At 35.7% G+C, this 19,926-nt stretch overlaps 3 protein-coding genes across 3 annotated transcripts in view; all 3 read right to left on the minus strand.

Annotated features, from left to right (window-relative positions):
• Nucleotides 1–8,684, minus strand: part of LOC134853841 (heterogeneous nuclear ribonucleoprotein R-like) — a 31,876-nt gene extending 23,192 nt beyond the window's left edge. Inside the window, exons 1-3 of the mRNA XM_063869775.1 lie at nucleotides 8,552–8,684; nucleotides 7,193–7,520; nucleotides 6,256–6,599 (exon numbers count right to left, since the gene is read on the minus strand). Of these exons, the coding sequence (XP_063725845.1) occupies nucleotides 6,256–6,360 (105 nt within the window). The 5' untranslated portion in view covers nucleotides 6,361–6,599; nucleotides 7,193–7,520; nucleotides 8,552–8,684. The remainder of the gene's footprint in view (nucleotides 1–6,255; nucleotides 6,600–7,192; nucleotides 7,521–8,551) is intronic.
• Nucleotides 8,685–8,988: 304 nt separating this feature from the next.
• Nucleotides 8,989–13,299, minus strand: LOC134853842 (uncharacterized). Its single transcript, XM_063869777.1, has 3 exons — nucleotides 13,075–13,299; nucleotides 10,950–11,183; nucleotides 8,989–10,041 (listed from the first exon to the last, which is right to left on the minus strand). The coding sequence occupies exons 1-3, from the start codon at nucleotides 13,291–13,293 to the stop codon at nucleotides 9,526–9,528; spliced, it is 969 nt and encodes a 322-aa protein (XP_063725847.1). The 5' UTR covers nucleotides 13,294–13,299; the 3' UTR covers nucleotides 8,989–9,525.
• Nucleotides 13,300–13,469: 170 nt separating this feature from the next.
• LOC134854536 (tubulin polyglutamylase complex subunit 2-like) lies at nucleotides 13,470–17,698 on the minus strand. The gene is made up of 2 exons (XM_063870831.1): nucleotides 16,974–17,698; nucleotides 13,470–14,638 (listed from the first exon to the last, which is right to left on the minus strand). Exons 1-2 carry the CDS (start codon nucleotides 17,674–17,676, stop codon nucleotides 13,905–13,907), a joined length of 1,437 nt encoding a protein of 478 aa, XP_063726901.1. The 5' UTR covers nucleotides 17,677–17,698; the 3' UTR covers nucleotides 13,470–13,904.
• Nucleotides 17,699–19,926: the final 2,228 nt, after the last annotated feature.

Below are 19,926 nucleotides of genomic sequence, written 5' to 3' on the forward strand. Positions count from 1 at the left end.
CTGGACGCGATCTAAAATTTTCTTGAGGGGAGCGGGCGTTCAAAGTTTTTGACGCCCATTCCTTTTAGGTCGACCGAGAGCTGTGTTTCCGAGCTCTCACAAATCATTAGAAAGACCCTTTTTTGACCACTTTTCTGCAATGCAGGCAAATATCTATTTAAAAAACAGGCCAAAAATGCGTTTTTAGGCATTTATTGGAAGGGTTTTGCTTAAAACAATTGCGTCTTTAGGCGCTCCTTTCACTTTCAAAATTATAAATTGGCGCTAAATTTTATAAAACTGGGTGACATTAACGGCGCAAAATTTTAAGCTGATGGAAAAAAACCAAGATAGCCGGTTAAAAAAAATAAAACAAGTTTTCTCAAATGAGCACCATTTTAATAAAATTTCAAAACTATCGTCATTTGAAGACAAACATCGAAAAAAATGAGAAAACTTCATATTATTTTGGTGTTTTCATTTTTTTGTAGTAAAAGCAGGTTTAGCAACCCATAAATGATCATTCAAATAACGTCTAAAACCATTAATTTAGTAACGTTATCTGCTTAAAACAAGTGACAGTTCGTGAATCTAAATACTTCCGACGCGCAAAATAAACCTTCGCATGTTATCGTATTGGATTCAAGCAATGCTATCGCTTGCTACTTGTCAGTGCATTTTTATGAAATATTGTCGAAGCATTTTATCCACGTAGATTTTTTATTTTAAAAAAATCTGTCTCAATGGCGTGCGCAAATGTTTTTACGTTGGAAGATGAGGAGTTAGGTAAGTCACTTTCATTTTCTGAGCTCTGTCGAAAAACTATAGCAACCAAAATTTCTATGACTCCGTAAGAAAATGCAGTTATTAATCACTTTGAAAAATAATGACGCAAAAAATTAGGTTTTCAGTCGCGTGTTCGTCCTTCAAATGTGTAGAAAAATTCGAATAAGTTAATCATCCAAAAATTTACTTACAATATCTCTAGATTGTTAAACTTTCAAACTGCTGGCAAATTTATCTTCAATTTAATCCAATACGGTGTTAAATTTTTAGTTTAAAAAAAACAAAACCATTAGCTCTATCTCTTGAAATTTACCAATGCTAGGTCAAACAAAAAAACTCATTAGACGCACTACTATTTCCTTTTACACAGCTCGGGTAAAATATTAACAGGTTCTTATTCAGGGCGTCAATCATATTTTATTCTGAACCCTTCGAGCTCGCTGTCCACCTAAACAAAACATGGCACTATCATAGTCATATAGACAAACTGCACTCGCTTTCTCTACTTAATTTTTCCATTTCTGAAAGCCTCCATAAAAGCGAACTTAAAAATGACCTTAAAGATTCATTTAATATTTCAAATTGCCGGCTAATTTATTTGAACCCTTAGCCCGTGGGTCGCTCTATTTGCCGGTGATAGAAAAACGATTTGCTCTATTTGCCGGTGATAGAAAAACGATTTGCTATATTTGCCGGTGATAGAAAAATAATTTATCTCTTCAAGTGTGAATCAACTGCAATACAGGTGCGTCCAAAAAACTCTTTGGACGAACTAGTAAATTAACAAGTTTTTGTAACCATTGATAGGAATGAGAGACAGTATGACTTTGACTGGTAGATCATTACGAGGAGTTGCAGCAGCGTGTTCGTTTCCTGCCTACAAGGTACCTTTCTTCAATTTCAAGCATTTCCATATCCCCTTCAAGTTAGAAAAACTGGAAAATCATGTCGAATATCTCAAGCAAGCCTTAAAAACACGACATATCAGGATTCCAACAAAAAACGTCAGGTTCGAGATAAAGTTTTAAAAAATCAGCCAAAAAACTGTTTTAAATAGTGTTCAATGTCTATCTTCATTTATTTCTTTATCGGCTATGACCTTGACCTTGTGGATTACCTGCATTTTTTCATCTGGAACCATAACTTAATCAACACCAAAATTTAACTTACTCGAAATTCGCTTTTTCTTCTTAACACCAGAAGGCCCTCATCTGAACGCCTACCCTCATTTGAAAGGGTCTTATACTCCTTGAAAAAATAATGTTTTGAAAAATTCTCTTTGCTTCAACAAGACTAACTTTTGCGCAAAACAAAGCATAAGCTTTTCAAGCGATGAAAGTTGTTTTGGTTTTTTTTTCTAATTGTCTACCAAAATATTTTGCCTTATGCTCAGAACATGGCATTCGATTAATACAAAAGATTTCTGCGTTTTGAAAATTACTCACTGCTGATTGAACTTCAACAACCCTTCATGAATACTTCTATCTGGTGGCAGGACAATCTACCCTATTCCAAACTACCCCATACCATTCTACCCTATGCCATTATACCCTACATACCAATCTACCCTATACCAATCTACCCTATACTAATCTACCCTATACTAATCTGCCCTATATACCATAATGAGGTATCATAATGTAATCTTTCAAAGTCCTAATAAGAATCGGAAAGATACAGCACGTGTTAATTCATTTGAGTCTAAATTTTTGGACTCAATTTGAGTCTTTCACTTAAGGAAATTGTTCTAAAGACTAAATCGCAATTAGAGCCTCAAAATCTGAAATTTATTTCAATTAACAAATTTTAATCCCCAATTTTCAAAATCACGTACAAGAATGAAACCAAAACTACGTCATTATATCAATTTTCTTTGGAATAACATCTACTAAAATGAGTCAAATTTCTTGGGGTTTATCCCAACAGAATCGGCGAACGCTTGTAATCGGTGGCCACGAGTTAACGAAAAAACAGGAAACAAAGAATGGAAACATTCACTGGAAGTCTTCAAGATGGGGGTCCCATAAATGCAAAACGACATCAATAACCAGAGAAAACGATCTTATTTCCTGTAGAAATGAGCACACGCACGAAGTATTTCCTGGTCGTTCGGATGCAAGGCTTCTCGTGCAGAAAATGAAACAGGACACAAAAATACAGCAAATACCAGTCAACAGTATAATTATAGCAAACGGCCTGCAGTCTGTCTCCGAAGAAAAAGCAGTTCAATTAGCTCTTCCTTGCCGGTCGGCTATTAACCGGGCCCTCAATCGACAGAAGGTAAATGATAGACCCACGTTGCCTCCAATTGTCGACAGACTCTGCAGCACTGAACGTGCAGCACTGAACGCTTTCGCTAGTCACCATACCGGAGCATTGCTGAAAGGCTGCTATTTTCTTTTATGTCAAGCGTTCAACCGGAAAATAAACGAAGTGGGCCTGAAGCGACTGTACGAAACTAATCATGATCTCAATTTGTCATTGCGCTTAATTCCAGCCCTAAGTTTCGTACCAGTTGAAATGGTCAATGCTGCTTTTGACTTGGTCATTGAGGAAATCAAAAACGTGTCGGACAAATTTGATCTTGACGACAATATCACTCAAAAACTTGATGAGGTAGCCTCATACTTTCAGCGCACCTACATTAAAGGCGAAACCATCGGAAGGAATTCTCGCGAACCTCTCTTCCCAGTAAACCTTTGGAATCATTCCGAAGAAGCAGCTGCTGGGTTAATAAGGACAACAAATGCTGTAGAAGGCTGGCATCTTGGCGTTGCTACTCTCTTCAAAGGAAACCACCCATCCGTTCACACCTTTCTGGAACAAATAAAAACTGGATGCTGCAAATCAGAAATTTAAGATAATGAAAGCAATGGGAGGAAACAGCAACCCCAGTCGAAAGAAGTACAGGGAATTGAACGAGAAAGTGAAAAACATTTGCAACAATTTTAACAAAGATTCTATTTTAACCTATTTGTTTTCTCTCGCGCAATTAGGTCATTCCTAACTCAGTTTATTTTAACAAACTTTGTGAATTTTTCAAAAATTCAATTTAATTTCTAAAAAAAATACACTTTTTGAGGTTCCCGTGGCCGTAGAGGGCTGAAATTTTGGGAGGTAATAGAGGCCAATACCAAAAAAATTTTACCTTCTCCCTCACCCCGCCCCCAGTACCGCCTTGGCCTGGTACTGGGGGGTCTTCCCCTCCTTTTGTGATCAACTAGTCAAACCCTCAGTAATTTTCGAATTTCATTCAAAATTTGACTTCTTGGTGATTTGATCTTTCGAGCTTTTGATTTTCAAACACAGGCATTATCCGCTACGCTATGTCGACTTGATGTGATATAACTTTTGTTTGTTTAAGAAATAGCCGCAACGCATTTCTATAGCAAAATTGGATTAAAATTTCTGTTCGTTCATGCTTTGAACTCATTTCCATTTTGAACGCGCAAGTTCTACGTTGCTTTGATATTTTGTTCACGTGCGTCAATTATTCTTTGATCATAATTAATGGTTCTTTGATTTAATCGGAAATATACTGTTTCGGATTCTTCAAGAGGATGGGGTAAGTTTCAATTGTTTTAATTATAGGGTAGAATGGTATAGGTTAGATTGGTATAGGGTAGATTGGTATGTAGGATAGAATAGTATAGGGTAGACTAGCATAGGGTAGATTGGAATAGGGTAGAATGTCATGGAACCTTCTATCTCAATGAAACGAACCAAACTTCAGAAAAGATGAAGCCTCTATGAAAACTAATTGACTTTTGTAAATCTGTCAGTGAGCTTAAAGAAAAAAGACTATTTGCGAATTTTTAAATTTTCCACTTTTGGATTTCAAAATATCCAGCTAAAGGATAATTGGATTTTTAAAGCTGGGCATTTCTCATAGAACTAACCAAAGTTGAAAAGATAGCCAACATGCAGTTGGCAACGAGTCAATAACCGTAAGGAAACAGAAAACAGACCTCAAAGTAAGAAAATATATGGCCTTTAAGCTCTTCGAATTTAAAGAACAATTTATGATTGACACCTTTTTGCTGAAAATAACTCAATTTGAGAAAGCTGGATCATCCTGCATAATATATATTTTTTACTCCATCGAGAAATCTTAAAACTAAATCCCACGTTACTGACTCGCCAAATTGGAAACACAAGCTCTTCGTATCTACCTCGATATCCAGAGGAAACAGAGAAAACTTGGGACTAGTTTTGGGTCTTTTTACCTACTCCGCCCAAAATTGATATTTCAGCATCTTGAACTGAAACTGCTTTGTTTATATCTGATTGGATAAAAGTAGCCAATCAAATTGCAGCGCAATATCAAATTTTTTCAATCACAATTTTCAGTCGAATTAAGGGGTCTTATGCTATAAACGGCCAAAATCAATTTTTCTACATCGTAAGCTGGAAATTATGCGATCAAATTTGATTGGGTTATTTTAGCCAATCAAATTCAAGTTACACGGTCAGTCATTCCGATCAACTTTTTTAGCAGATAAAAATATTAGCCGAAAAGGTGGAACTTTGAGTCAAATTATCAAATTAATTTTGAGTCACTTGTGAAACCTTGCCTAGACAAGCAAAATTTAGTAAAAATGGCTTGACAAAACAAAATTCAATTTTCTTTATCATTTCGGCTAATAATTTCATCTGCTTGAAACTTCGATGGAAATGGCAGAAAATGTCGATGGAACTTGATTGGCTAATTAGCCAATCAAATTCAGCCACAATAATTTCAGTTCAAGAGATGTAGAAATAATGAAATTGGGCCGTTTAGTGCATAAGACCCGAATTAAGAATTAGCTAAATAAAAAGTAGATTGCTGGGTAAACTACTCAATTTATTTCAAATAAGCTGCCCAGACAAAAAATCACAGAAAATAAGTCCAGGAAAACAAATGACCACCTTCACATCTATCAGCTCAAAATTCGGCCTTGTTACAAATCCGCTAGAAAGTGATTGCACTTATAATAGCCAAACCAATCAGTGTTTTGTTCTCTGCATTTATGCATTGAACATAGCAAAATTAAGAAATTTGGGCGGAATGAGAAGAAGACCCAAATATTTAAGACCGCCATTTCAAATTTGGTCGATCAAACCGCGATTTCTGTTCTTCAAAAATTCATAAATTTGGCCTTCACTTAAATACGGTCAAATGTACGTTGAAACTCATGCAGACTTTCGATCGATTACAATTTTCTAAAATGCTCCGGCTTTCTGCTTAAACAGGGTACCTAATGTCTTTCGTTAACGATTATCCCATTTGATTAGGTTGTGTCTATAGAAGAATTGGCGTAACAATAAAGATTTACTTCGCGTAACAATAAAGACTTTACTTCGATGTCGTTTTCTCAATTTTATATCAAAATCTTATCTGAAAAGCAAGATCTCGACCGTTATCCAGTCTCTTTGGTATTTGGATCTATGAGCTTATTTGATATACATATTTTAGAGTACTGAAGACATGTTGGGCATAGTTTTGCTAACCTGGTGCAATTTGTCGATGCTCTCGGCTACTTTGGGCAAAACTCCGAATCCCTGCAGAAGGTCGAATTGCTCCGAGGGCTGGTACATGATCTCAATACTGCTCATTCTGATCACACTTCACTCTAATTCGTTCACACCTCGTTCCAATTCGTTCACACTTCTATTAGTGACCTTAACTGGCTTTTGAAACTGGCGGATTAGAAATGGCCTTCACGAAATTATATTTTTTCAACTCAACAGCTGTTATTACGTCAAATTGTAGCTCAGCAATTATAGTTGAACTTTTAATTGAGTATTAAACTGCAGATTGGAGGCGTGATTGAGTGTGAGTAACAATGGAAAGACTGAAAATATTCATACCATATGAAGTTAAACTTTTTTAAACGCTAACCTGTTGTTTATTATCCTTTTTTGATTCTCAGAAGGTTTACTTTGTAATCAGATTCATTCAGATTTCTATTTTTCGCTTCTTGGATTTTCGATGATCTCTCTATAGGTTTTTTAACGTGAGTTTAGAATTGTGAATATTACAAATAAAACAATTTGGACAGTTTTTGATTTTATATTCAATAGACACATGTAGATCCATAAATAATTCAGACCATTTTTGGTTGAAAATCAAATATATATCTTGGTTATGATACGATAAAATATGCTGCTGACAAAATAGAAAATATATGGATTTCTGATTCTGAAACTTTAGTTGATTTTGGCAAATATTCTTTCAATTTCTTCTATTTTTTCCAAAAACCGATCGCAGTTCTGGCCGCTCCCTGATAATAAATAATAAATTTACAACTGCCAGCCTCGAATTATTAAGATGCAACTCTATTTTCAATGTTCTTATTTGTCTGATAAGAACACACCAAAACTGCGATTACCGCCGCAAAAAAATCACGCAAAATTGTTATAGCAAAAAATGTTAAGAACTGCTCACCATCATAACACTGTGAGCAATTCTTTGTGAGACGAATAAGAAACGAGAATTATTCGCCTCGCAATCATAAACAACAGCAAAATCACATCACAAATATTCACTGTGACTGGCATGGGGCGAAAATCAGCAACCGAAGCTGCACAATAAGTCATCCACATCATATCTGGGCTATGACCAGGCCACAGCTTTCATGATGATGCCTCATAGAAGCCATCTAGACTGTTTTTCCCAGTGTTTCGATCCTCGGTTCAAGACTGAGCTGATGCCCATCAGAAATTAATCGGCAGAATAGTTATCCGGCCGGCGAATTAATCGAGCGGTTGCTCCCCTGGAAAATTGTTAAAGTGAGTCTTTATTATTCAACATATCCACATTTTGAATTTCAGGATCTTGATTAAAGCTTATTACCAATCACATTTTTTCTCAAACTTCAAATAAAACAAGGATAGCCGATTACTAAGCAAGAAGCACTGAATGTTCAGACCATAGTCTTAAAAAACGCAAAAAAGATTAGTTTTTTTTTCAAATTAAGGTAGTTTTTTTTCTGCGTAGTTTGACAAGGGATCTGACGCAAAAAAAGAATTCAGGCATATTCCACAGCCATAGTACTATAGGCAAAATGGCCAACATTTTTTGCAAAAAGCAAAAAATAAAAAAAAATCGAACAAAGAAATTTCAAAAAAAAAATCAATTTTTTTTCAGAATTTTTTGTTATGTTTGAACTTTTTGATTCCCAAAATGGTGCTAACGAACTCCAAAAACTAACTTTATTCGTAAAACTAAGTTTTCACGCTTAAATTAAGCATACATAGGCTATTGTAAGCCTGCACGCTCACCTTATTAGCTCGAAATTGGACCATAAATCCGAAATTTCAAACCGGTTTTTCTCGACAGAAATTTTTTTAAATGTTGTTCGAATCACGACTAAAAGGGCTTTTATATGAAACATAAATCGACCCATTCCGATTACTATTCGTGGTACCTAATTTTGCGTAGAAATAAAAAAGAAAAAACCTACTATGTTCCTCCCCAATTTTCAAATGGTCGGCACAAAAAGGAAAAAAACTAAAACATACCCGGACACCAAGTTCCTCCCCATTTTTCAAAAGGTCGCAACAATTACCCGTTCCAAAGTCATTGGATACTGTTTCGACATATATTTGACAAGTCAATTATCAAAATCATATATTAGAAAATTAGATTGCGAAATTGTGTGACTTCCTCGTCATTACCCTGCGATAATTTAGTCTGAAAAGCAAAATAATCCCTCCCCGTTTTACCGACAATAACTACATGACTTTCCGAAGCCTGAATCAAGACCGAACTGTCTTATTAATAAGAACAGAATTCAAATCTTACTAAGTTTTGCGAAAAAGCTGGCGACAGCTATCTCTCCTGCGTTGAGTGCAAGAATGATCTTTCAGAGCATCTGCTTCCACATCCATCATTTAGCTATCTGATTTTGCACATTCGATCTGCGATACTAAATGAATCCTACTGGCTACAGTTAGTATTTGTTACGCCTTCCAAAGACACCTGAAAAAATGAATGCGTACATGTGAGCAATTACCGCTCTTGATTAACCATGTGATTGGCAACCCCACTATAATAATAAAAGTCGTAAATAGTTAAACTATCATGCAAAACTCTGATTTGCTCAGAAAAAATGCTTTTAAAAAAGTAAACTATCTCCTCCCTAAAGTTATGTAGGGTGGGGGATTCACTTAAGGAGGGTGAGGGGGGGGGGGGGTGAAATCAAATATCTCCTTCATGAAAATGGCTGAAAATTGAAAACATCGAAGTTTGACTTGAATTACAATCAAACAAAGATGCACAGCTAACATGCTAAATTACAATCAAATTATCGGTCGCCAATTTTAAAATAAATAGACTGTACAACAAAATTCATCTGTAAACTATCGATAAATGATACATTCTTAAAACTTAGACTAGCAGCTAGTGTCAATTATGAACAGGGTGAAAATGGCAATAATTCTTTCCGGAGTTTACGGGCAATTCAGACGCTCATGTTGTCCTCAGAGGGTCCGAAAAAGATAACTGCACCATTAATATTCCACCAACTTTTTACTTTTAGCTGATACTCTCAGTTGAAACTGCGTTTTATACAGAAAATTAAGCAAACAAAACAACCAACTGCTGCAAAATCAAGAAAAAGTAAGTTATCTGGTTTAAAAAAGAACTTTTTTCGGAAAAATGCATAAGACGTTAATATCTTGAAAACCTAAGATTTTAATTGACCCTGTTCTACTAGAAACTGAAATGGGTACAAATCGGTTTATGAATTCTGGTTTTGTTTGCACGCAGTCCCAATTTTACGACAAATCATCTTCATCAAATTCTACTTCTCTACTCATCCCAGTTGACCCACTTGCGAACCCAGAGTCTAAAGATCTGCTGCCATTTCTCACAAAAATCTCCTCCGCACTTTCCGAAACTTTCAAATTTGCTCCTAATTTTGCAAACTCATTTTCAGTATAGACAAAATTCTGACCCATTGTTATTTTTGAAACTAATTTTTGGTCACCCATTTCGAATGCTTTTATCAATACATTAAGCTCTCCAGCTAACTCTTCGTCAACGTTCAACATTTTCTGGCTCATTTCAAGCGCAGGTTCGAACCTTTGTAGTTGTAAATTTAACAAGACAAAATGAAGACCGACTCTGAAAAGCATCTTCGGATTATTAACTTCTTCGTAAAAATTCCAAGTTCGCTCCACTATTTCGAGAGACTCTTCGTATTTTTTCAAACTCAGTAGAATCTTGCTTGCGTAATCTAGAGCACTTACAGCTTCGTGTGGTCGATTTGATATTTTCCCAACTTCAAATGCCTATTAATTGTCTTTTTGATTAGCGCAACAAAACATGCTTTCTTGATAATTATCGCAAATTCGATGCGAACTCTTATATTAACACGCTTAACACTTATTAATTTTTTTGACATCACTTCAAAAAGTTGCATCATCCATATAAAGTGTTTCATTACTAAAGAAAATCAGCAACATATAATCTAATTCAAGTCACTCTATAATTTAAGTGAGCGTGCAATGAGCAAAACTTTGGTGATTTATCCTATCATTAAAAACGGGGAGGATCTTTTGTCTTCGGTGTGCTTTCAAAATTTTTCTTTTTTCCACTTACAACAAATAATCATCGGATTGGGTCGAAAGATATAGCATATTAAAGCCCTCTCAGTCGTTATTCGAGCGATAGTAAAAAATCAAAAAGTTTTCCCAGTGTCGAGAAAAACCAGTTTAAAATTTTTGACTTTTTCTAATTTCGAATTAAAAAGCGAGCTAGCAGGCTAGGAGAAAGATAAGCAGTTTCACATTTATTCAAGCCCTGAAGGCTTACTCCACTAAACTGGTTTTCGAAGTTGTTTTAGATCCACATTGGCAATTTTTGTTTGGTTTCTGCAGTAGTTTTTTGAGGAAAACGTTTGTCCAACATGCTTATTTAACTATGGCCATCAAAAGTTCATATTTCTAGGCTTTCGCTCAGATACTTTCATTACGCTACGCACAAATAAAAAAGGAAACTAAATTGAAAACAAAAAAAAAACACTTCTTTTTGTAGTTTTTTCAAGAATATGGTGCGAATATTCTGCGCTACTTGCACAGCAACCGTCAATCCTTGTTTCAGTCAACTTTCGTACACATTTAGGTCTATTTTGATTGTTGTCTTAAAATGTTAATGTTACTTTTTCGCTTAAAGTTAGGTGTACTAATCAAAAAGACACTTTTTTAAGCAGAGCAACAGCTGTCATTTTGTGTAGCTCAGTTGAAGAACTCGATTGGTCCAACGACTTGGCTAGTCGTTCGATACATTGGAATGCACTGTCTATTTCACCACAGCTGGTGTAGTGATTTGAACTCTGTTCGATGTATTTGCAGCACATTTTCATGTCGTTTTTGTCCCGGTAGAAAAGAGCCACTTGCTCTATTAGTTTTGCGCAATGGAACTCTTGACTAGTCTGAAATATTCAAGTCTATTTTAACTCTCCAAAAAATGTTCTCAAATTAGTAGAATTTGTACAAGTTTCATAAAATTTCAGAGCTTGCTTACAATCCCAAGTATACCTCAATCATTGCAGATAGAGAAGAGTATATTTCACAAGTACAAATTTAATAGTAGATACTTGCATGCATGAATCAATTGATTGTTGGGTTGGATATTCATTACAAGATACCACATGAGGGCGCTGTTAACAAGATTCGAAGCTTCATGATATGACCTACGGCAAATGTCTGATAATGCAAATTTTTTGAATTGAGCATTTGTTTTAACACAATGATTTAACAATTGTGATGTTTGCTGATAACGTGCAACTATCCAATGGTGCAAACATGGAAGAACAGTTTACAAGAGCACAGACACGAAAATGATCAACAAGCAGGACAAAGATCTGATTTCTACGACTCGCTTATAAAGAAGATTTTCCGTCCGAACTTAAACTACGATTCACGGCCATCAGTTTTTCAGACGAATCAAACGTGTCAATGAACAAGAAAACCGAAAAAAAAATGCCGACTCGAATTTCAAAGAAAAAATAGATGGCCTTGAAGCTTTTTGAGTTTCTCGAATAATTTATGATTGAAACTTTTTTTTGATCAAGTAAAACCAATTTGAGAAAACTGGATCAATCAATAAAATTTTTATTCCGCTGGGAAATCTGAAAATTGAATTCTACTTGCGATATCAGAAGTCGATCACGTTTTTCGTGACCTTTACATTTTTCTGTTCGATAGAGGAGTTTGACTTCCTTTCAACAATGGAAATGAAATGAAATTTATAAAAAATCAAACAGCGAAAAAGGTAAATTTGAGATTGGAAAACTTTTTTTGAAAAGAAACGAAAAAAAAATTGTCACGATTTAAGTTTGAATTACGGCCGAGTCTTTAAATGCCTTGAAAAAAATGCTGTGCTGAATCATATGACCTTCTAGCATCAATAGTATACTATTTATCTAGTATTATTTGCACTATGGGATTTTATTTGCACTATGTTTGCACGGGGGGTTAGGAAATTAGACGATAAGCAAATTAGACGTGACCAACACAAACGAATTTAGACGTTAAATTATTTTTGCAAAACTAGCATTTTAGACGGAAAGCAAAGGGCTACCAAAACTTATTGTCCAAAACAAATTTTCATATTTACAAAAATAGTGTATGATCCCATTGCATATCAAAATATTTATCACAATTGATTTATAAAATGTTAAATTCAAGATTATAAAACGTTTTTGAAATGCATAAATTATACAATTGCGGCATGTGAAAAATGCGGAATGTGAAAAATGCGAAATGTGAAAAGTTGATTTGCATTTAAGAAAGCTCGAACGAAAGTTAATTGTAGTCGGTAAACAAATTTCAGACACGAACAATACAATTACGTCTAATTTCCCTTATTTGTAATTTTGCATCGACGTCTAAATTCGTTTTAGTTGGTCACGTCTAATTTGCTTTTCGTCTAATTTCCTAGGCCCCGTTTGCACGGTATCAAAAGTTTATGCACATCCTAGCTCACAAGAAAACCAAGGTTCCGTGAATATTTTGAATAGATTTATCTTTAAAAAGGCGAAGCAGCTTGCTCATACACATTCAAGAAACGGCTAGTCGGATCACTACAAATCAAAATGAATGCGACAAAAGCAGTGCCTTGATGTTTGCAACATATCTACTTAAGTCTGAACTTGTGCTGTATCTTTCTTTCAAACATTAAGAAAAATTCAAGAAAAAGTTTGAACGTGCAAAAATTAAGAAAAAGTTTGAACTCTCGCAAAACTAAAGGGTCAGATGAATCTTCGATAGCATCGCTTAATACATTAATTCCTGATTTTCTCCTTTCTGTGCGAAATTTACCTTCAAATAACATTCAGCTGATTTCATAGCAGCATCTATTGCCTTGTCCATGTCTTTTGCGAGTTTGTAACAAGTGAGGGCTTTGTCGAAGTCAGCTGCCGCACTGTCATAGTCAGGACTGGTCTTCAGCTTCCAAATAGAAGTCTCTAGCCATTTGTTTCCCGATTGCATATGCGAATCACCCTCACTACACTTTTTTGACCGAAATTTGTCATCCATTTTCGAATATCTGAAAGAAGAAGAATTACTTTGTACGATCACATTAATGGCTTTTTCGGCTATTCGTCTACCAGATTCGCTACGACACAACTTTTAATCGATTCGCTTCATAAAAAGCAGAAAACCCAAAGAAAATTGATTGTTTATTCTTTCAAAATTTAAAACTATTTCTGCGTTTTATACTAAATCAATATACAATAACAAAATAATATACTGCGAAAAATACAAGACTATAATATAACTCTATTTACATTTTTACATATGATAAATTAGATTAGAAAGTTGCCAATTCGGCTAAGATGAATTGAAATATGAAACTCAAGAAGCGATTTCAAAATTGTCATGAAAACTCAAAAGGAAGACATGAAAAAATAAATTGAGAGAAACAAGAACAAATCAACAGAGGCGAGAGCAGACTTTGGACAAAAGGGACTTTTGGACAACTTTGGACATTATCTGACAAAATTTCTCAAAAAATTTAAGCTACTTTATTTGCCTCAAATTTGAACATAGAAACGCTTCTTTTAATTAGGTGTTTGCTGTTTAAAATTTACTCTGAAACTTTAGAAACGCTTGATCATTTACTCTTGTTTCTCTGAACAGGTTTATTCTTAACATCGCCTTGAATTTCCAGCGCTCGCCGCTCTCTGAGAACCTTGCAACGCCTGAGAAGACCCTTTTCCAGCTAGATTAGAGCTCCCAGACGCCGGAGTAGTACTCTGGCTACTTTTCACGTCTGGTTTTTTCTTCTGCTGTGCCACCCCTTGGGTTCCGGCGCCATTCCCGCCAGCGGCTTTCGTCCCCAACCGGACCGATTTCGCTTTGAACACTTTCGCGGCGTCGAACTTCGTTTGGTACAATGGAGTTTCAAACATCACGTTTGGATTCTGTTTTACTTTACCTCCTAGTGAATTATAATTGCCGCTCATTTGCAGCCTGGTAGGCGCAAAAAAGTTAAACCACTGTCTTGCTTTCTGACTAACTGCTACGTTCGTAAACAGAAATTGCCATTCAGGTAACCCTAAATGAACAATCATCAGACGAAAGAAGGTTGTGAAATCAGATGCTAAGAAGTGCCAGCTTAGCGATCGGTCCAGAAGCCAGATCTCTGGGTTAGGTCCAGCAGGTAGCTCATTGCGAGTATGTTTATACACAAGACAGACCCTCGCTTTGATTTTGTCGACGTAATCTAATTCGAAAATACGACTTCGCTCGTTGAAATGGGGACAGCGCGGTCTCGCGGCCGTCAAAGATTCCTCTGAAGTGGTGCTTGCCATTGGAAGAAAATCCTCGTCGGAGTCAATGTCAGCCAATGATATTCCGTAATCGCCTGCCTCGTAAGCTCCTGAACAAATAACTCTCAGGAATGTTCACATGAAAATTTGAACACCTCTTATTTTTATTCAGCAGTAAAAGCTTTTAACTCATTACTTAAATGAACAAGAGTAACCCGATATTGTGCAACATCAGGCGACAAGTCCTCAAAAGCGACAACTCGTAGCATTTATAAAAAGCCACAATTCGCACCAGTCGACTATACTTGGCAAGCGACAAGTATTAGCAAGCTTAATTGCCAGTTAGAGGATGAAATAAAACAGTGCAAATTGCGCGGTAAGTTTTAGTGTGGCTTTGGGGGATTAAACATCGACGAGCAAATAATAACTATGTTTAGCACCAGTTTTGAAATGAAAACCAAATTGAGATGCATAACACGGTTAGGGTAATTGGAAATCAGCAGACCCTAAAATCTTTGTTTCTTTTAATTCGCCTCATTCGAATCTAACATTTTGGCGCACAAATGTTACACTTACTGATTCCAACATGCCCTTTAATTTTGTCATCAACAAGCGCGGCAAACAGCAAATTCTCGATAAGGGCGAAAAAATCACTCTGAACCGCTATGATATCTTCAAAGACATCCAGCAGGAGATGCGTACAAGACCTTGTAAATCTGCTATTACCATAATTGAAAACGACATCATCAAATTTACTGGCCAAAATTGTCACGAAGATATTCCAAACGATGAAGAAGTCAAGCAGTACGTACAAAAACAAGCACGCGCCAGAAGTTAATTTTGAAACAATAAAATTTCTGAATTTCAAATATTTAAAAAGCACGACTGACGGGTGTACATTTTTGTGTGGAGAAACAGAGTAATATGGAAATACAAAAACACAACCTCGTCGTTGAGCATATTTTTACGTATATGTTTTCAAAGTGATCAGCGGCGTCACTATCAAAGGTAACTCTTTTCATTTCGCGGAAGCAGATTGGCTTAAATTCAGGAGCTTGCAATAACACCCTCATCTAGACAAGACTAAAAAGCACGCACAATCCAGAACTTGATTTCGAAATCTATATCGATGCCTTTTGTAGTTAAATTTGCCAGGAAGACGAATCTTCCTATTGGACTACAAGGATTTTTTCGAAACAAGGCTTTTTTCGAAGTCCCCAATACCCAATAGTCTGTCAAATCAATTCGAGAAAGCTAAAAATGGGAAACAAAAGACCACCAAATCAGTTGAGGGCTGGCACAGGGCATTCCAGCTGGGTATGTGATATTCCCAACCCACGATTTATGAATTTATTCAATTGTTGAGGAAAAAACGAAGCATGTCGGCAAGAAAACTTGCCTCATTACCGTCGGCAAAAAGGCTGCCGAGATGGCCAAGTATGAAAAATTCCAATTTCAGTAAATTGCGCAGCGATAGCACTACAAAAGCGATAAAATTCCAAAAAACTTCAGGGCCTTTCAACCATTTATGATTTCTGTACTCACATCTTTCATCACCTTTCTTTGGACCTGATCAAAGATTTCTGCTGTTTCTAATTGTCATTTGCTACGATTAGTCGCTTTTTATAAATGCCACCAGTTGTCGCTTACGACGAATTTTCCCGTGCCGGAGTGGTACAAAGTGTTCCTATGACAGTGATTGAGTTGAGAAACCCAAAAAAATAGTAATAATTTCCCACTTCCCCAAATTTTCTGTTGCTTTTTTAGGTAAAAGTGGTTGAATTAATATAAAAATGCACGAATGAGATGACGAAAGTTTACACTAATTAGCAGTACTAAAAACAACAACCGAGAAAACATAGCCAAACGAATATTGGAGAACACTGACTTTCTTTTTAAAAAAATCAACTTCGAAATTCACTTTTGAGATTCAAAAAAATAGATGCCCTTTAAGCGCTTTGAATTTTTAGAACAATTTATGATTGGCGCCTTTTGATTAAAATAAACCAATTTGAGAAAAGTTTTGGTAAAATTTTTTTCCGCTGGAAATCTAAATAATAAATTCCACTTTCGAAACTAGAAATCGTTCGTTTTTTTGCGCCATTTCCACGTTCGTATTTGGACAGTGCTATTTACGTCACTTTCACCCGATGAATTTTGATTGAACTCAAAAAGAGCATAGACCTAAGTGCATTCATAAATTCATCAATCTGTTGTTATTAGACTTTTCCTGAAAAAAAAACCAAAAAATCAGCAAGACCTATAAAAGAGTCTTCACTTCGCTCATTACTCTTAATCATAGTTTCAATTATCCTTTCAAGATTCTCTCATTAGATTCAACCAAAATGCCGCAAATTGTTGAAAATTTCCATGTAATTTTCGATGATGTCCCCAAATTCAAGCTATTTTCCGACTACCATGTGAAAATCATCATTTTTAACTCACCAGCGATTCGGATTAGCTTGTTAACTGGATTCACATTGATCAACCCAACAGGTATTGCATCTTTTTCAGTCGCCGCAGAACTACCCAATGAACTTCTCGACTCCCCCTGACTGAAATTGAGACCCCCGGGAGTAGGATTAGTCATCGATATTGACCAAGTTAAATTCAACCCATTAATTGTGGAGTAAAACGCTTTCAAATCCTCTGGTAAAATACACATGTGCTTTTGCTCCCAAGTGGAAAAATCAGATTTGTCTGCTTTTTTAAAATCAGACACTTTAACTGACGTTACGTTCGGGTGAAACTTGAGCCAGTCAATTAAGCCCATAGTCAGACGATTTAACAAGGACCTGTAGCTATCCATTGCATTGCCAGTTGAGCTTTGGGCACTATTTTGGGCAATATATTTAGTAGATGAGCTCGATGAAATGTTAACGTTGGGTAAAGGGGGATGCATTGCATTCTTTAAAGGCGGTGATAACGGAGATGTTTTTGGAACTGAAGCATTTGCGTTAACGCTTTGGCTTTGGTTGTGATTCGACGCCGATATTTGAAGTGGGGTTGTAGACGTCTTCTCATTGTTGACCCTAGTTGACCCCGAAGTGACCTTGACTGAACTGTCGTTTGAGGTCGCAGATGATGTGCGGGATGCAGTGGTGCTTCCAGATATAGTTCCATTGGGCGAGTCAGCCGAAGTAGTCATTATTAACTTGCAAGTGCATCAAAAATCTGAAAGTATAGGCACCTAACTTGAATATGCATCTTGACCAATCGGTCGCGGTACAAATGACACAGATTGTCTTACCGCACTTATATAAGCCAATAGGCGATTTGGAAATCTGTTGAACTGAAGGTTATTGAAAAAAACATGTTTTATTTAGGCCTCAGCTTTTGAGCTTCATAGAGCAAATTACATCGCAGAAAAGCTTTATCCAATTCAAATACTGTGATTTTCGTTTTTCGATAACAACTAACCTTATTTCAGAAAATTATATTTATGGAGACTTTTTAAAATTCTGCTGGGAAAAATAAAACCCCAGTTAAAGTTTTTATGGATACTGAAGTGAAAGCGAAAATTCAACTGCTTTTTTGTTACTTCAGCTCCAAAACTAATGATAATAAATTGTTTGCAAATTAGATTCCATTCATTGTAAAAGTTACTATATTTACAACCAAACGAAATCTCATTGCAAGAACGCCGTGGAACTATGCAGCCCGTTTTCAGAAGCCTCTGATCCTGCTATGACTTTTGTTAATTTTTAATATCGATAGTTAATCAAGAAATCAAAAAAAAAATTAATGATTTAAAGAGGAAAAAAAATTTCAAGTGAAAAGGGGGAAATTTTCAGCCGTATACCTACCCTTGACAGCAAATCTTTTTTTAAATACTAATTCTACTCAAAAATGAGTTTCAACAGTTGATAATTTCATAAAATTGTCAAAAAAATCATGGTTGAAGATTTGTAATTGATATTGTGTGCAGCTCTGAATCTTAGTTACAAAATCTGGGTAGTATTTTAGAAAAAAGTTGAAAAGTTTTCTAATTCTAACATTTGCAGAAGTTTTTTTGATAACCCTTTGATTGCACAGGTATCTGCCTATCTAAAACTCCCTTACTCAAACTTGTATTCAAACTTTTCTCTGTTACAGCTACCTGGACAATGGCCGATACGACTCTTTTTTCAAAACCTTACATAGTAACTTTAATAATTCATAGATATGTAATTCCTTTACGAAGAATATTTTGCGTTTTGTCTCAGTTCTTCAATGCTTTATTTCTTCTCTTAAAACAAATAACTTTTATAAGCCGTTTAGTTTTAAATTCAATTGTTTCTAATTTCGTTTTGTCTGTTGACGCATAAGCCAAAACCCTGTACTGTAAAATGGGTTTCACATAAGCGTTATATGCTTTCAGCAATTGATCTTTACCTAATACTTTCCTCATCCTGTAATACATCCCACAAAACCTCGACAATTTATTTTCAATTTTTGTAATATGATCAGTGAAGGAAAGTGTAGAGTCAATTTGAACACCTAAATATCGGAACAATTGTTTTTCTTCAATAATTATTCCATTCATTTTGACATCTGATTTACCGCTGCTCTTCTTAGATAGTATCATTGTTTTTGTTTTATCTTCATTTAAGGTCAGCTGGTTTTTTTCTAGCCAACTTGCTGTTTCGTTCAACGCTTCTTGGTGTTTACCGGTTAAGTCACTGTTTCTAGCTGTTGTTTTTATGACAGTGTCGTCTGCATATAAAATCAGATTACTTTCACTATTTTCATTAAGCTCAATATCATTTATATAAATGATGAGAAGCGGGCCTAGTATGGATCCTTGTGGTACTCCATAATTCACATTTTCATTTTGAGAGCGTTTGGTTTTAGTGGCAACCTAGTGTTGTCGGTTTTTTAAATAAGGTTTTAGAAGATCAAAAACAGGTCCCCGAAAACCATTTGCGTCAAATTTCTCAAGTAAAAGGTTGTGGTCAACTGTATCAAAGGCTTTCTTAAAGTCAATGAATGTGCACTGTGTCTTCGTGGTATTAGAGTTCCAATCTTGACGCACTTCTTCTATTAGGGTTATCAAAGCATCAATTGTACTCCTTTTTGATCTGAACCCAAACTGGCAATTTTGTAGTAACTGATACTTAGTGAGATATTGGTTCATTCTGTTATAAATGAACCGCTCAAAAATTTTACCTACAACTGGTAAAAGAGAAATTGGCTTCTTTGAATTTCACTTTGCGTTATATCAGCTAAAAACATTGAGTTAATTTGCTTTCTGACTCCAAGTATTAAAATTCCTGGCCAATTTTTCTCCAATATTTGCAAAGTCGTTAAATTCATCAACATTTATGTTTTTTTCTTCCTGGTCGTTGTTTTTGGTAGCACATGCTGGTCATTATACAGACGGAAAAATTCTCTGCTGTTGTTGTTGGATTCCAACCGT

The sequence above is a fragment of the Symsagittifera roscoffensis genome, chromosome 9 (genome assembly GCF_963678635.1).
Source record: "Symsagittifera roscoffensis chromosome 9, txSymRosc1.1, whole genome shotgun sequence".
Classification (NCBI taxonomy): Eukaryota; Metazoa; Xenacoelomorpha; order Acoela; family Convolutidae; genus Symsagittifera; species Symsagittifera roscoffensis.

Bases quoted from the DNA above. Each gene is read 5' to 3' on its own strand.
- LOC134853842 (XM_063869777.1), bottom strand. From the start codon at position 13,293: ATGGATGACAAATTTCGGTCAAAAAAGTGTAGTGAGGGTGATTCGCAT. The intron at 11,184-13,074 runs GTAAATTTCGCA...TGAATATTTCAG, and splicing joins CAGCTGAATGTTATTTGAAG to ACTAGTCAAGAGTTCCATTG. The intron at 10,042-10,949 runs GTGTCTTTTTGA...GACAATTAATAG, and splicing joins CTGTTGCTCTGCTTAAAAAA to GCATTTGAAGTTGGGAAAAT.
- LOC134854536 (XM_063870831.1), bottom strand. From the start codon at position 17,676: ATGACTACTTCGGCTGACTCGCCCAATGGAACTATATCTGGAAGCACC. The intron at 14,639-16,973 runs GTGAGTTAAAAA...TTATTTGTTCAG, and splicing joins CAAGCTAATCCGAATCGCTG to GAGCTTACGAGGCAGGCGAT.